Source organism: Geospiza fortis, unplaced genomic scaffold (assembly GCF_000277835.1).
Source record: "Geospiza fortis unplaced genomic scaffold, GeoFor_1.0 scaffold1, whole genome shotgun sequence".
NCBI lineage: Eukaryota > Metazoa > Chordata > Aves > Passeriformes > Thraupidae > Geospiza > Geospiza fortis.
This window is the reverse complement of record NW_005054320.1, coordinates 5,903,437-5,919,919: the sequence shown is the minus strand read 5'-3', so window position 1 is coordinate 5,919,919 and position 16,483 is coordinate 5,903,437. Positions and strand designations below refer to the sequence as shown.

Below are 16,483 nucleotides of genomic sequence, written 5' to 3'. Positions count from 1 at the left end.
TTCAGTGCAGCAGCTGGGTATCTCCTGCACCCATGGCTCTTGTCCAGTCACTCAGCCAGAGCTATGGAGGGCATGAAAACTCCCAGAGGATGAGCCTGCTGCAGAGGGGAAACACCACCATGGTTTGCCACAAGCTGGAGAGAAGGAGGCTTGATGGAGCTGGGTGACTTCAGCACTCTTGAAGAACACGTCTTTACACACCATGTGTGTAAAATCTTCACTCTGGCTGATGTGTGGTACTCTGTTTGTAGGACACAGAGAGCTGATCTCATGCTGGGGGAAGTTCTGGCCGGGGCAGGACGGTGCCAGGACCTGCAGTACCTGAAGGCTTCTGCCAGCAGGAGAGCTGGGGTTATTGCTTCAGAGGTGGGTCTGCTAATTTTGGGCAAGTAGCCCACTTAGCCTGATGTTCTTGGGCTGGGACTTGTAAGCAACTACTCTAAAGCTGAAAAATCAGTCTAAACTTAAGCTGAGGACAACACCTGTAGCTTTTCTGGCATTTGAATCCCAATTATGCCCCTTGACAAATATCAAGTTTCAGACCAGGTCCTGGTGACCATGCTTCTTTTTAATTTACTCTTTCTTTGCTCACATAATGACAGCAGTTTTTCCAAAGAAAGAGCTTGGAAGGAGAGGGCATCAAAGTGTCAGGAACAGCAACAGGGAAGGTTGGCCAGGTACAGGGGATGCTCAGCCAGGGAGCAGCACCGAGGAGCTTGATAGGGATAATTTTTTCCTCCCACCTGTTGTTAGGAGCAAGTAGGGAGCGAGCTGTTGTGCCTCCTCCCCAGCTGCTAACGACGGGAGACTCGCTTATGGTCGTGTGCTGGAAGCTAATTAAACCTGGTGACAATGGTAATTGAGTAAGGATGCTTGAGGATAAGTATGACCTCATGTCTAAAATGGTAATGAGGCCTATTAAAATCCACACCACAAAGAGAAATGAAAGGGGGAACAGAGGCAAAGGTGGTGCAAAGGGAGCAGGAGGAGGCAGGGACAATACCTGGCAGCCAGAGCACTGGGAGGGAGGGAGGGAGAGCATGGAGGTGTCAGGCTTCTACATCTCCTTAATAAACAGCCAGCTCTGCAGGTAGCCAGGCTGTATCTCGGGCCGAGTCAGCCAAAACACAGCCTTCAAGCACCTTCCCCTCTGCTCTCCCAGGCCTGGGTGTAGGTCCTGGTAAGCGATGGCATCACTTGTTGCTGTTTGTTGTTGTTTTCACTGGCTGGTTCTCTGCTGGGAGAAGGGGATATTCCATGAAACCAGCAGTCACTGCCAGCACAAGGAGGGTACTTGCAAAATGACTCTGAAATTGCTCCAGTGCAGGAAAATGCACTGGCAAAGGAAAGATGCAGTGGGTTCAGGGTGCCATGCTCCTTCTTGGACCAGCACAGCACCTAATTTCAGCTCCCAGCTGGGATATAGGGGCTGGGGGCCACTGTGACCCTCCACAGGTGCTGTTTTGCAGGGTGGTGTAGCAGTGCTGGGGATGCCACCGTGCTCCGTGGGAGCCCTGGTCCTGAGCTGACTCTCCTTGCTGCAGAGGACACCCAAGGGACGCTGGCAGGGGGCACTCCCTGTCCTGGCTCTGGACGTGCATCACATCAGTTTGGGTAAGCTCAGCCCCAGGCTGTCCACAGACCCTTCCCTGCTCACAGGGGGGATGTGGTGTGTGCCAAAGGTGTCTCCTCACTGGAGAAAGGCAATGCTCATTCTCCCAGCAGGGCAAAGGTACGGCTGGATGACGGCTGAGGATGTGCTATGGAGCCGGGATTCAACTGCTCTGAGCTCTGCGATGGCAGCTCCAGCTTTGGCAGCCAGGAGCAGCAGCAGCGGGCCCTGCAGGAGCTCTGCACTGTGACAGTGGTATGTATGGATGCAGTGGGATGTACAGGTGCAGGGGAGTGCTCTGGGGCAGGAGGTTTGCTCTGCAGAAGTAGATTTGGGGGAGGGATGAAGAGGGGGGTGCAGCTGCCAAGCAATCCCAGTCCAGCTGTAGGCAGCACACTGTCACCTTGTTGACAGACAAGACACACCCAGTCTAGGTGACACCCAGCAGTTATCCAGAAGGGGAGAAAGCATCCATAACAGCCAAGTCATGTCAAGCAGCCCTCCCATGTGTCAGCCAGCTGCTCAGGATTGGCCTGTGATGGCCCCATCTCCCTTGACCTTTCCTGTCCCCTATAACTTCAAAGTGCTTTTCAAGTATGAGTAGAGCAGAATTTAATTAAAAGTCATCCTGTGTAATAAGTGGTACCTTCCCCCCTCCACCAGTAAGGCCGGGGTGGAAATGACACTGGGATGCACTCAGTGGCAGCTGGCACCACGTGGAGCTGCTGGATGGAGCAGTGAGGCTTGGCCCACTCGGCTCTCCATCACGTCCTGCACGACCATGGGCCTTTAATTAAAAGACTGTAAGCTGCTTGGCTCCTCTGGCTCTGGCAGCCGGCTTACAATTAATATTCCCCCTGCCAGGACCAGGATTTACTGCGCTCAGCAGCCAGCAAAGCGCTCCATCAACTTCAAGTAGCATCAACATCCAGGGAAACAGCAGTCAGGTGGGAGAGTGTGTGGGAGAGAAAAAGTGGAGATCATAGGGGTGTTTCTGATCCCTACGTGGTTGCTGGGAATAGGGTGCAGCAATACTTTTGACAGCAGCCAGAAGTGAAAAGATTTTGTTGGTGGGTGCATCCGGGAGTGAAGTGCCGAAGCCCCAGAATGCTGAGTTAGTCCTGCTCACCTCAGTAGCAAAAGCCAGGTGTTACCCTTGGGCTTGAGCAGGCAGGACACAGAAATAGAATGGCATTACAGCCTTGCAGCAGCCCTGTCAGCTCCAGGCCTGATCTATGCTGAGTGATGGGGTTTTCACACAGAGAGTCCTGGTGTAAGTGGGGGACTGACCTGGCTGACCATCTTCACCATCTGGTATGGTCTTCATTTCCCAGAGAGGCAAAAGACTCCCCAGGGAATAGCAAGAGGGAAGAGGAGGGGGGAAGCAGTTTTCAGGAGATGAGGATCCCCCCAGGGATCCCTCCACACTGCTGCAAAGGGAGGCTGAGATGTACACGCAGCTGTATTCCAGCAGCAGCTCTCAGCTGGAAGTCTCTCCCAGGCATGGGTTTGCCTTTCCCAGTTGCCCTGTGACCAGCGTGGCTCCAGCATGTGAGCTGCCAGGAGGCTGCAGATCAGCTGTGCTCATGTGGCAGTGACACGTTTTTGTGTCAAGAATTATGTGGTGGCTTTAATTCTGCAAGCTGTGCGTTGTTCTTGCTCACCCAGAGGAGATGAAGCCTGGCTGGGGAAGAGGGACATGAGGCATTGGCTCTAAACAAATGCCTTTCTTCTGCCTGAAGATTTATTTCTAGCAAGGTTGGAAGCAGAAACAGCTCAGACCTTGAAGTAAAAATTGGGAGTTTGGGGCAGTGTCAACTGTCAGGAAAAGTAGTCTTCTGCAATAGAAATTGGATGCAGGAATACCTGAGAGAGGACTCAGCACCAGAGAAGTTAGTGAGGAGGTGTGTGATCCCAGCTCAAACCCCATTCTCCTCCCTTCCCCCTTAAAGGGAATGTGCCAGCACTTTTCTTTAAGTGATGGGTTTTTTTTTAAGGAAAAAGAAGTTGGTAACCCACACATGCACACCCTGTTAAAAATGCTGGAGCATTTTAGATCAGCAGCGGAAGTGGGTTTCTTGTTTCACGTGGGATCATTTTATCCATTTTATGTTAATAAGGAGATAGCAGAGATTATTTTAAATGGAGATTTAAACCCATAAGGTGGTTTGTGTGTAAGGAGAGAGGTGCCTCCATCATACCCACTTTGGGAGTGTCCCTCCAAAGCCAGTTCTCAGCTGATGCCTGCCTGGGACCAAGTTAGTTTCCATCTGGCTGGGAGACGGGTGGATTCCAGCTCAGTGTGTCACCACCTCTGAAAAACGCTGTCACACTCCCTGTGCTGTGCTCCTGCACCGACTGGCAGCTCTGCTGCTGGCTCCCAGGCACATCCTTCAGCTGATCAGTTGTCTGCTGCAGGGAGGGGTAAGGGGGGGAGCCAAGAAGCATCTAAAGAAGCCTGATACCAACTGGGGCACCACAGGGCTTTCCTCCAAAGATTTCCTTCCAGAGGACAGTGGGGCACCAGTGTCCATGTTCCTGTGTCTCAGAGGCAGGGCTGCTTGGGATTTATGAATCACTTATACAGCTTCATTATGAATTTGGCTAGTTGGCATAAGAAGAGGGCTCTTGGACTGCTGTGTCCTCCTGAACACTCAGCAAGTGACAGAGCACATGTCCTGTCCACACACATCTCAGTGGCCCTACCTGCAGGACTTGGTCTGGTGCCAGAGTGTCTTCTTACTGGGAGCTGTGGTTTCTGGCTGAGCAGGATAACTGGGAGGGATCATGCTGAAGTAGGGACCTTCTTTGCTAAGAGCCCCAGCAATGTCCTCTTCTTCCTTATCCCTTTTGCTTCCTGCAGACATCGTTTGACCGCAGTATGAAGAGCTCTCCATCCTTCTCTGCTGGTCTCCTGGGAGTTGTATGGACATTCCTGACTGGAGGAGTCCTGCTAGCACTCTTCTTTTTCATCTTCACTATTCGCTTCAGGAAAAACAGGTAAGGGCATCCCTCTTCTCCTGGGAGGTTTCCCCTGAGCTGGAGTAGCAGAGTCAGGCTCTTTCAGGACCAAGCTCTGAGCTGATGACCAGTGAAGGGTCAGGAGGGTGTAAGCCTGAAGGAGCAGCACAGGGGAAGCAAGGGCAATGCCAGGGATGTTGCAGCTTCTTCCATCACACAGAGTTTTGATCACTGGTGGAGACAGTCCTGTTTGGACTGCTCCTTTCCTCCCCAAGGCAGGGAGCTGTAGACAGGATGAAAGGAAATGGCCTCAGGAAATGCATCAGGGGAGGTTCAGGTTAGGCACCAGCAATAATTTTTTCACCAAAAAGATTGTCAAGCATTGGAACAGGCTGCCCAGGGAAGTGGTGGAATAACCGTCTCTGTAAGTGTTCAAGACTGGATGTGGCACTTAGTGCTGTGGTTTAGTTCTCATAGTGATGTTTGGTCAAAGGTTACATTTGATGGGCTTGGAGATCTTTTCCAACCTTAATGGCTCTATGGCTCTCTGGGTGCCCTCTGGCACAGACAGTGCTGCATGGTCTCATCCAGGTACTACTCAATAAAACCATCAACAGGAGTGGGTAAAAGGAGAGCTCAATTCTGCTCCACATGCTTGAGAGCATTGCTCTGAGCAGCACAGCCCCACAGCAAGGCCATCATACTCCCCACAGTGTGCCATGTCATTCCTACTGTTGGGCCACTCATACTTTGAAGATCTTGATAACCCTTTTTGTTCTTGGTGGTTGCTCGTATTGGTGGAGAACATGATCTCCATTACTGAGAGAAGCTGGTGGTGGAGTGTAGACTTTTTTTGTTGTTGTTCAGTCTGCACAGAGGAGATTAAAAACTCCTGCTCCCCTGAAGGCAGCATAAATCCAGCAGAAGGCTCGGCAGTTCCTCATAGCTCAGCATGTCTCAGCCAGCGCTGACCCTTCCTCAGCAATTCTGGATGTCTCTGCTGCCTCTTTGCCACCTTCTCCTCAGCCTCACTGGCCCCTTGGTATTTCAGCTGCTTCCTCCTCCAGGGATACATCCCTCTCCCAGGCTTCAGCAGGTGAAGCCTTTGCTCTCCATGTGCCACTGTTTCATACAGAGGTACATCTGAGTGCAGCCTGCACTGATGTTTTTGGACTTCTCTGGTGGCTTTAAGGAATTTAATGCTCCTGACAGCCACGGTGCAGTCGGGAGGGTCCTGCCCATAAGGGTTTGTGTTGAGAGCCCCGTGCCTGCTGCGCTGCAGCAGCTGCATGACCTGCATCCCAAATGCATCCCAGTCTGAAGCACTTCATTCACTGAGTGGTGTTGAATTCAGTGGCCACTTGAATTTATGTTCTCAGAATGTGCTGTAATGAATGTGTGTTATTTATTTGCTCTGCAGTAAATAAATACTGGGCTGCCTCCTGAACCTGGGAGGGCAGAGGAGACCTTCCTCAGCTGCAGCTGACAGCATGAGCTGGTGAATATCTTTCTCCAAGGGCTGAGACATGGTGAGGAAGGCAGGGAGGGAGAGAGACAAGTTGAACCCCAGGCTTTGTCACTGGAAGATAGCAATCCAGGAAGGAGCTCAAGGAGAGGGAAAAGTAATGACTTGGCAGGAGGTCAAAGGGGCAGAGCTGTTGGGGAGGGTGGCAGGAGGTGCAGCTTTCACTCAGTAGGCTGGCTGGGGAAGGGTGACAGGTCATAAGAGATCAGTGGGTTGATTCTCCCCTCCTTGAATACGGTTACAGGATTATGAGTGATGAGGTGAAATTACAGAGGGGAGACTGTAACCTGAACATTGCTGGCAGCTTCCTGTGCTGAGTGTGGAGCTATCTCCTCAGAGGAAGGAGCAGTGGGAAGGGCCTGTTCCCGGAGGCACACGTAGCTCTTGCACCTAGAGCTTACTGCTGGGGACTGTCACCCTGGAATGTATTGGTGTGGTTTTCCACCCCTGCCCCTCTGCAGCAGAAGCTCTGGCATGGGGCTAAATGAATACTTGAAGGATTGTGAAGCACTCCAGCAAGAAAGGGGAGAGGGTGGGACCATGGAGTAATGGCTGAGCTTTTGGAGCAGTGGTGAACAGCACAGGCTGGGGGTGAACAGTATGTCAGCATTCCTTGTGACCGTCATCATCCCTGTAAGGGGACCTCACCCCAGTGCTGCCAGGTCATGATGCTCAGTAACTGTCACCAAATCCCCTGCTTTGTTTCCTGCAGGATTGTGAAGATGTCCAGCCCCAATCTCAACATTGTGACCCTGCTGGGCAGTGGCTTGACTTACACAAGTGCTTATCTCTTTGGGATTCAGGAGCAGAGCCTGCCATCTGGAGACTCAATGGAAAAGCTAATTCAGGTGAGCGGGGCTTTAGCTGGGATGGGCACCTTGGCACATGTACAGGCCTGTTTGTACGTGCTCTCTCCCAGCCAGCTGTCACCTGTACATGCTCTGTCCCAGCCACAGCCTGTCACCACCACATTGCTCAGCTGGGCTGTGGCTTTCACATACACAAAAGGCAGCCAGACACTTTCTGTCTGAATGGCCTTTGCTGTTTTGCAAACCACATCTGCACCAAGGTCCCTGGGGGACAGCTCCTGCAGGCAGGCAGGCTGCTGGGCTTGTACAAGTGCAGCAGGCAAAGGGGAGCACAAGGGGAGATGGGACCCTCCACACAGCCACCACTGCCTGACACAGCACAGGTGCTGTGGGTGAGTTTTTTGGCTGCAGAGCAGATCTTCATCAAAACACTCACCTGTGTGATGAGCCCCCATATCCTGGCCTGAGGCAGCCACCCTGCCAGACTGAGGACTGGGCATGTGCCCGTGTGGGAGAGTGGGACAGTGCACACCCTGCCTCCTGCTCAGCCACTGGCCTGAGGATAATTAATGGAGGTGCCAGCAAGTGACTTATGGGTGCTGGGACTTCCTGTGCCCCAGCTGCTCACAAGCTGCCTGTCTCTCCCTGCCTGCCCTTCCAGTGAGAGTCTCTAGGTAGGCAGAGAAAGGTAGGCAGCAGGCATGCCTACAGAGGAGTACTTGCCTTTGAATTTATTTCACCCTGTAGTCAGCTTTCTAGTATCTGGTATCACCCTCCAGAAGTCAGAAGACTTCTGTCTTCTGCTGTCTCCTTCAGCCATCCTTGCTGCAGCCCAGGCTGGGAGGGTGTGTGGTGCCCCTGTGAGCCCCTTTCAGCCCCCTTGCTCTGACCCCTGCAGGTGAGGCTGTGCCTGCTGTGCGTGGGGACCTCGCTGGTGTTCGGGCCTGTGCTGGGGAAGAGCTGGAGGCTCTACAAGGTGTTCACCCAGCGGGTGCCCGACAAGCGGGTGGTGAGTACCCAGCCTGTGAGGCGGGAAGGGGGAGGACAGCCTTTCCATGGAGGGCAAACACCAGCAAGTCCCAAACCAGTGTGGGATAGCAGATGGAACTGGCACATGACAGGGATGGATGCCACAATCACAGGTCTGGTTTCACACCTGGCTGGGCATGGGCCCTTCATTTATTCCTGCACAATGAGGCAGGAGCTTTTCCACTCTACAGGCAAGTGGGTGCCCTGCCAGGCTGCCTCTTCCCCAGTGGAGTCCCAGCCCCATAACCGAGCAATGTTCTCATTTTACGTTGGCCACATGCCTTCATTACGCTACACGCCAATGTTTGTGTTCAGGTCTATTTTCATCCCACAAAAACAATCAGCTGGTTTTGTGGGATGAAAATAAACCAGGTGTCCTCAAAAGCCATCCCCAGGCTCTAGGGCCATCCCCAGATGGATCCGTTCTGCTCTTGAAGGCAGGAAGGGAGCACTGGGCTCTCCTCTGCAGAACATAAGGATGGGGATTCAGAAACTGGGAGGAAAATGGAAAATTTGTGCACAAAAAAGTGCACTTAAAACTTTCAGTAGTCACTTTCCAGCAGTGAAAAAAGTAGGTCTCAGATTAAAGATGGGACAAGAGGGTTTGCAGGGGAACTGGGTATCAGCAAGGACTCCTGTTTCACACTGGGATCTGTGTTAAACTTGCAGAATCATGCTCCTACCAGGTGTTTTTCTCTGCCCATTTTGTCTCTGCTGGTGATATGGTCATAAGGGATGATAGTCTTGTTTTGGAAGAACTGTTTTCTGTCATAGCATTTACCTGCTATCCACACCATCAGGCAGGGTTTATACCTGATCTCAAGCCTGATTAGGTCTCCAAGAATTTGTCAGCTGAAGACAGAGATCTTGTGGCAAACTCAAATGTAGGTACTGGACACCTCTCTGGGCAAAGTAGTAGGATAGATTCACTTGAAAGAAACAACAGAAAGGGACCCAAGGGGGATGGAGGTCATTGGTGTCCATTCCTTCTCCATTGTAACTTTGACTTCTTGCATGTTTGCAGATTATCAAAGACCTGCAGTTGCTGGCCATGGTGGCAGTGTTGGTGCTGGCAGACACTGTCTTGCTCTTGACCTGGGTGTTCTCTGACCCAGTCCAGTGCTTCCGAAGCCTGAGCGTCTCACTGCGGGTAAAAGGATGGGGAGGGGTGGGATGGGGTTTTGCTGTGTCCTGTCTGAGCTCTGTGAACAGAGTTAGTGGATGGCCACGCATTTGGAGGTGGTCTTTGAGAAACAACAGAAAGAAAAATCAGGCAGAAAACCTTCTGGGCATTCTGGATTTGGTTTATGTCTGGTCTACTACAGAGGCGAGAGTCCACTGCAAAATTTCCAGGTCTGTGCAGATCATCTGCGTGGCACAGGAGGGCTCCAAGGCATCTGCTTTAGAGAAATGTTTAACCAGCCCTGTAGGCAGCAGAAGGCCAAAATCTTCTCACTTTAAGACTCTGCCCCTGGTAGAACCAGCTTTGGCCTCTCCTTTCAGAAGTTTACAGAGGAGACCAGCTTCTTCCCATTGGTCTGTGCCAGCCTTCACTTGTGCCTTTGCCTTGCAGGCCACAGAGAAAGGCATGACGTGCTCCGTGAGCCGGGTGCAGTCCTGTGCATCGCTCTATTCCGATCTTTGGCTCATTCTCATTTTAGGCTTTAAGGTGTGTAACCTCTTCAGTGCTTCTTGCGTTGTATCTCACCTCCTCCCTGTCTTTCAGCCTAAACTGTTTTGCAGCATTCGTTATTTTGCTGCCCTCCCCAGCTACATGCCCATTGCAGATCCCAGCGACTCCTGTTCAACTCATAAGCCTTCCTATTTCCAGCCCTTCCCATCTTGGGAAGGGTGAAAGCCCTGCTAGCTGCTTTCTCCTTGCTTCACCACTCCTCTGTGTACACTGTGCACATACAGTCTCTCTAGATCTCTCCTGGAAACCCCTGAGCTTCATCTCGCTTCTTGAAACTCAACATCTTCCTGGTCCTTATGTCAAAGCTCCTTCCCTAAAGACTCCAGTGAATGGCCACTGCCAAGGTGGCTCAATCCCTGTGTCCTGTGACTTCAAACCAAGGAGGTGCTGATGACAAGTGCTTGGTCCCCACCTTTGCAGGATGCTTATCAGGTTAATTATACCTCTGAGGTGCACTTTCACTGGTGAATCTCTGCACATGGCCAGTCTTCTTCCAGCAGTGTTAGTTATACTGATGTAACTATGTTGGTATAATTATCACTGCAATTATCTGTGGTCTCATGTGTCTCTGGTATGGCAGAGGCTGGACACATTTCAGAAAGCTGATGTTGATGAAGCTTGTGAGATCACAGCCTTTTTTTGGGAATGGCTTAATCTCTGTGTGCAGCACAGGCACTTTCTTTGTGATTCACTGTAATGTAATACTCACTGACCATCTACCCAGAATCATAGGAAAAAGAGCAGAAAGGGACTTCACAACACAGCCAAGTTCTTCTACACTTAATTTCAAAGTCCTTAAAAGTCCTCTGCTGTTAGGGAATGTAGGCATTACCTGGGCTTTCAGTGCTGTGTCTCCACCTCTGATTTTGTCTGCAGTTTGTGTTTAGGGTTTAGAGAGGTAATGCCTGTGCCTACAGCCCTTACAAAATCCTTTTGGAAATAAAACATCCCCATAATCAGTTCTAGGTAATCTTTTTAATGTTGTGTTGAATCTGGCCCTGTTCCTTCCTGCTTCCTGGGGGTTATGGAGTATTTCCTTGGTGATTTCTCTGGAGTTAGTCTGGATTTACACGAATGTGAGTGTAGGCTTTATCTCTGCGTACATTGCACTTCTTAGCATCCACAGCATTAATGTGCTCAGCCCTTTGGGAAGACACTCGGTGTATTATCCTGGTTTTACTGGCACAGGGCAATGAACAGAAATGACTTGCCAAGGACATGCCTGGAATTAGAAGCAAAGTCTTCTGCTCAAGTTTAAAACAAACAAACAAACAAGCCACTGAGAGTCCTAGTTTAGGAGACGGCAGTGCTGTTGTCTGTGTCCCAGATAGACTGTATGAATTTAAATGGGACTTTGGTGCTGGTTTTTTCCTGCTCAGGGATTAGGGGTTGCCTTGCCTTTGGGCTGTTTGGAGGTGCCCCATGGTGGACAGGGTTATGATCCAGTGCAGATTCCACAAAGCAGGGTCAGGCACCGGCCCAGTTCCCAGCAAGGCAGGTTTCACTCTTACAACCCCACCCTGAGACTTCTGCTGCTTTGAAGTTGGGAGTCTCACCAGAGATGTGGACATGAACCTCCCTTGCTTGTGTCCCTCCAGGCCTTAACCCTGGCAGTGGCCATAAGAGTCACCAACCAGCCACAGCACAGAGGGGTTCAGAAGGGTCTAAAAACCATCTGCATCTCATGTTGCAAAGCACTTCTTGATGCCCAAATAACAATGACTCTTAGTAAAAGGCTGACACTTACTGGGTAGCACAGGAATAATGTAGGTCACATTCCCTGTATTCCAGGTCCTTGCAGGAGCTGGGACTTTTTTAGATGGTATTTCCAAATGATCCTGAAGGCAAACCATGCTCAGCTCTATGGAGGCAAGCAAAAAATACTTGGTGTTTCCTGCTAGTCTCACCTAGGGAAGGAGAGGCTTATCCTGCTGGACAGTTTTATCCTGAGCACACTGGCAAAATGCATGCATGAGACCCTTGAGGAGGAGGGTGGTGAGACAGCCTGCTCTGAAACAACTGCTCTACTCGGGGGGAGGGAGAGCCTCTGTGTACAGAGCACTTCTATAGTGCCCTTCCCTGCTGCTAGAGTCAGGAAACAGCCAAGAGAAGGGAAAAGAATTGCACCTGGTAGTTTCCTGAATTATTGCTATTTAAAGAGGCACCAAGTACATCCTCTTCCCTCCAGTCTAAACCTCCATGTCTCCTTGCCTCCTTCTTGAATTCCTTCTGGATATCTTTCCTGCTCCTTCAGAAGTATGCTGTTGCTCCTTGGTGGCACCCACTGCTGCATCCCTACAGGGACCCCTGCTTCCTGTCTGTCTGCCTTCGCATCTCCTGCTCCAGGCTGCCCAAGGGGTGGTTTTCACAATTTCTCCCAGCCATCCCCTGCTCTGTGGCAGCACCTGCTGACCTCTGACTCTTGGCTCTTCATGCCCTTTGGTTGGGACCCCGCGTGCCCACCAGTGCCCTCACTCCTGCCCTGTGTCCCCAGCCCCCTCCTGGCCTGCAGCAGCGTGCCGGGCGTTTGCCGCAGCGTCACCGCCACACGCTGCAGGTCTGCATTACAGATCAAAGAGCATTAATTAGGATTGCGCTGAGCGCGATCTGAGCTCACCGGGCTTGGTGCGACACGGGCCTTGACACCATCAGGCTGTAATTTTCCACACTCTGGAAACCTCTTTTTTCTGTTTCCAGAGTATCCTCCTGCTGTATGGGACCTACTTGGCCGGTCTGACCGACAACGTCAGCTCCTCTCCAGTGAACCAGTCCTTGACACTCATCGTCGGGGTCAACCTGGTTTTCCTGGCTGCTGGTACCATCTGCTTAGTTCACCGTTTCTTCCGTGCTTGGCACAATTTGCTGTTTGGTTTTACCTCTGGAGGCATCTTTGTGTGCACAACCACGATCAACTGCTTCATCTTTGTCCCACAGGTAAGCTGCCACCTCTGTCCTGTCACTTGGCTGGAAATGGGCACATTTTCGGAGTTTAACAACAGCAGCCGTGTGCGTCAATGCACTCACTTTCCTGCTTTTTTCCCCCAAATGTTTGGACTCACCTGCACAGCTCATTCTCCAAGCCCCACCCCACCCCACCCTGGTGGTTCTGCTTCCCCAAGCAAGTTCCCTGAGTCTCAAAGAATCACAGAATTGTTTGTATAGGGAGGGAGCTAAAGATCATCTGGTTCCAACACCCCTGCTGTGGGCAGGGAAGCTTCCACCAGACCAGGCTGCTTGTAGTGCCATTCAGACTGACCTTAAATGTTTCCAGGGATTGGGCTATCCACAGCTTCCCTGGGCAAGCCTGATCCAGGGTCTCACCACTATAATAGTGAAGAATTTCTTCCTTGTATCTAATCTAAACTACTCTCTTTTCAGTTTAAGGGCATTCTCCTTTGTCCTATCACTGTGTCCTTGTAAAATGTCCATCTCCAGTTTTCTTGTTCCTTATCGCCTTTACGTCCTGGAAAGCCTTCAAGGAGTGCAGCACTGCTGCTCAGAAACCCCCCTGCAGGAACGTGCCCCAGGTCACAGCCACGCAGAAAGCACACATGAGGCAAGGCAGCCACTGGCCTCCTCCTCCTGCTCCGTGCAGGTGGAGGGATGTGTCCTTTGTGCAGTTGTCCTTCCCTCATGCCTCACGTGCCCACTTGCACCAGGAGCTTCTGGCCCTGGCAGCGATGGAGCCGGGCACAGACCATCCAGATGGCCCAGCCACTCTCAGAGACTTCTGCTGCTGGTGGTCCCCAGGGGAGGCTGTCCTCCTCTGCACTTTTGGAGAAGGAAGCTGGGTTTTGCCACAAGCCAGGAGGAGGAGGAGGAGGAGGTGTTTAAAGGAAGCCTTTTGTGGTGAGCTGAGACGCTTCTGCTTCCTGTGTCCTCCAGGAGCAGCCTGGTGTGCCTGGCCACCACGTTAGTGGGAATAATGCCCCCATTGTTAGAGGGAAGGGAAACAGTTATTTACTTAGTTGAATGTTTGGAGGGATGTTTGGGCTCAAGGACATGAGGTGAGAAAGGGAGGAAGAGGTGAAGCTGAGGAAAGCACACATCTGTGCAAGGGAGGGCTCAGGGGATCTCAGCAATGTATATAAATATCGATGGGGAGTGGAATAGGGAAGGGGGAGCGAGGCTCTTCTCAGTGGTATCCATTGACAGGACAGGGGACAATAGGAACAAACTGAAACACAGGAAATTCTATTTAAACGTGAGGAAAAGGCTGGAGTTTTTTCTGTGAAGGTTGTAAAGCACTGGAGCAGAATGCCCAGAAAGGGTATGGAGTCTCCATCCTTGGAGATACTCAAGGCCCAGCTGGACACAGTTGTGAGCAGGCTGCTCCCTCTGACAGTGCTTGAGCAGGGCACTTGGGATGATTTCCAGAGGTCCCCTCCTGCCTCCTGAGGCAGTGTAACTGCAGAGCCCCAAGCCCTTATATGAGCAGCCTTTGGGAGCAAGGATCCAAACCTCCTCTGGTGAGCTCCAGGCCTGCTGGAGCACCAGATCTCTTGGACTGAGGGTAGAGAAGCTGATGAGCTGTACTTTCACTCTGCCTGTACCATTTTTCTTTGGGTGCCTAGGGCCCTTGAACATTTTATTTAACTTGGATCTTTCAATTCATTACCTTGTTTTTCCTAATGGGTTTGCTTTTCTATAGCTCATCTGAGATCGATAAACAGCTGGAGCTGGGCTACACAAGGCTTCCAGGCAGACAGTAGATGAGAAAATAGATACTAAACATTGCTGGTTTTCAGCTTGTCACCAGTGATTCAGGGATAAGGGGGCAGGCATGACACTGTCTTTGTCTGTCATGGAGTCAGGGAGTGGGGAGAAGAGGGAGGGGGCTTTTACAGTGTGCTCAGCAGTCTCAGTGCAGCCAGGCACTGACCCTCTGCTGCATTAAAAGCTGGAGCTCAGATGGGTGGGAGGCTCCAAGTGACACTGCAGCCCCTCGCCCAGCCATCTCTGGCTGGCTGTCTCTGCTCCACCCTGCCTTTGTCTCCCCCTCTCCATCCCTTTGTCTCCTTCGCGCTTGAGCTGCGCCTGCCTCCCGCTGTGTCGGCTGGGGCTCTGTGGATAACACCCTCTTCTACTCCCCAGCTCAAGCAGTGGAAAGCCTTTGAAGAGGAAAGCCAAACCATGAGCCACATGGCAAAATATTTCACCAGCCCGAGCAGGAGCTGCCGCTCAGTGTACAGCGAGGAGCAGCTCTACCAGCTGATAGGGGAGAAAAACTCTATGAAGCGGCTGCTCACCGAGGTACGGGGCTCTGCCAGCCCCCCTCCTCCAGCTTCCCCCCCTTCCCTCCTGTGGGCTGAAGGCTTTGCAGGGTGGGAAGCCCTTTTTTACACCCCTGTCCACACTGGTGATCCCTCACCACCCTCTTCCTTCCTGAGGGGAAGAGCTGCTTTGTTTTGTCACACTCCAAAGCACCACAGTTTAGGCATAATTTGGAGGGCTTAAAAAAATTCTGTAGCGAGGAGCGCAAGACAGCCTGGTTCCCACAGCCTTGTCAAGCATGGTTAATTTAGAGGGGAGATGCTCTGTCTCAGAAAAGCCCCCAGGCTCCTGCTCCATCACCTGCACTGCTTGGGTGGGAACACCCCAGCCTGAAGAGCTGCCTGCCCAGTGAGCCCCTTCCCACACACACGTCGGGGGGGCTGCAGGGGAGGCTGAGGTCGCACATGCTGCTGGTGTGGCTCTTGCCGTGCAGAGAGGGGTGATTTGTTTTCTGGCAGTGCCTGCTTCCAAATTGGCAGCGTTTTCCTCCTCCCTGCCCACCCCACACTTGACAGGCTTATTTGTTTCACACAGAAAAACGCCGTGATCGAAAGCCTGCAGGAGCAAGTGAGCAGCGCCAAGGAGAAGCTGATGAGGCTGATGTCTGCGGAGAGCGGCTGCGACCCCCGTGTGCTGCCAGCAGCTCCCTGCACCTGGAGCTCAGGGCAGCCTGGGGATGCACCAGGGGACTGCTGCCCCCCGGACCCAGAGAGGGATGGGTGGCAGCCCCCCTGTTTGCTGGGTGCATCACCTCCTGGCAGCAATGCTCAGGCCCTCCAGAAAGATGCAACCCAGGAGCCTGTTTGCACTCAGGTGCTGCTTTTTAATGGAGGGGACAGCATTGAACGTGGCCTGAAAGATGTCCAGGAGTGTGGGACACCTGCAGTGCAGGAGCAGCCTCTGGAGCAGCTGCCAGTCCAGGACAACTCAGCTGGTGTAGCCTGGGAGTCATCCCCCAAAATCAGCTATGTAAACAGTGAGAAGCTGTGGGAAATCTTGCAAGAGCTAAGCCTGGATGGCAAAAACCACAGCCCAGCCTTATCTGCAGGACCCCCACTCGGCAACCGGGGCACCTCAGGCGAGCAGGGAGAAACACGGGTGGGTCAGGAGGGCCACCCAGGCATCCACACACCCCTCAGCCCCTACCTGGCAAGGCTTCAACGGAGGATCCCGTTGCCCCCTGCCTCCATACGCTTCCCTGGACATGTATCCCCTCGTGCCAGCTGCAGGGCGAAGGAGGTGGGCAGCTGGGGCCGTGGGGAGTCAGCACAAAACTCCCTGGGAAAGGGAGGGGACACGGCTGGCAGAGGGCTCCATCATGGCCCAGCACCATCCCCTGCAGCCATCCCGAGGGAGGCCAGCCTCCAGCCAGAAGGGTGGCTGCGATGGCCCAGGGAGTCCCAGGGTGCCGCATCGTGCATCCCGCAGGAGCGGCGGCGGCGGCAGGGCACCCCGAGGGGCCCCGCGGAGCCCTCCCTGCGCTCGCTCTACTATTACCCAGACTCTGACTCCAGCAGCAGCAGCTCTGAGGAGGTGTTTCATGGCTGCCACCGACCCTGCTGCGCGGTTTGCTTCCCGAG

General features: G+C 52.5%; 1 protein-coding gene across 1 annotated transcript in view; it reads left to right on the top strand.

Annotated features, from left to right (window-relative positions):
* The first annotated feature begins 251 nt into the window (after positions 1 to 251).
* The window catches only part of GPR156 (G protein-coupled receptor 156), a 17,266-nt gene continuing 1,034 nt past the window's right edge, over positions 252 to 16,483 (top strand). Inside the window, 12 exon segments of the mRNA XM_031056723.1 lie at positions 252 to 366; positions 1,470 to 1,614; positions 1,723 to 1,867; positions 4,476 to 4,612; positions 6,811 to 6,946; positions 7,806 to 7,916; positions 8,961 to 9,086; positions 9,510 to 9,605; positions 12,327 to 12,563; positions 14,724 to 14,882; positions 15,438 to 16,476; positions 16,479 to 16,483. The exon segment at positions 16,479 to 16,483 is cut by the window's right edge and continues 1,034 nt beyond it. Of these exon segments, the coding sequence (XP_030912583.1) occupies positions 1,763 to 1,867; positions 4,476 to 4,612; positions 6,811 to 6,946; positions 7,806 to 7,916; positions 8,961 to 9,086; positions 9,510 to 9,605; positions 12,327 to 12,563; positions 14,724 to 14,882; positions 15,438 to 16,476; positions 16,479 to 16,483 (2,151 nt within the window). The 5' untranslated portion in view covers positions 252 to 366; positions 1,470 to 1,614; positions 1,723 to 1,762.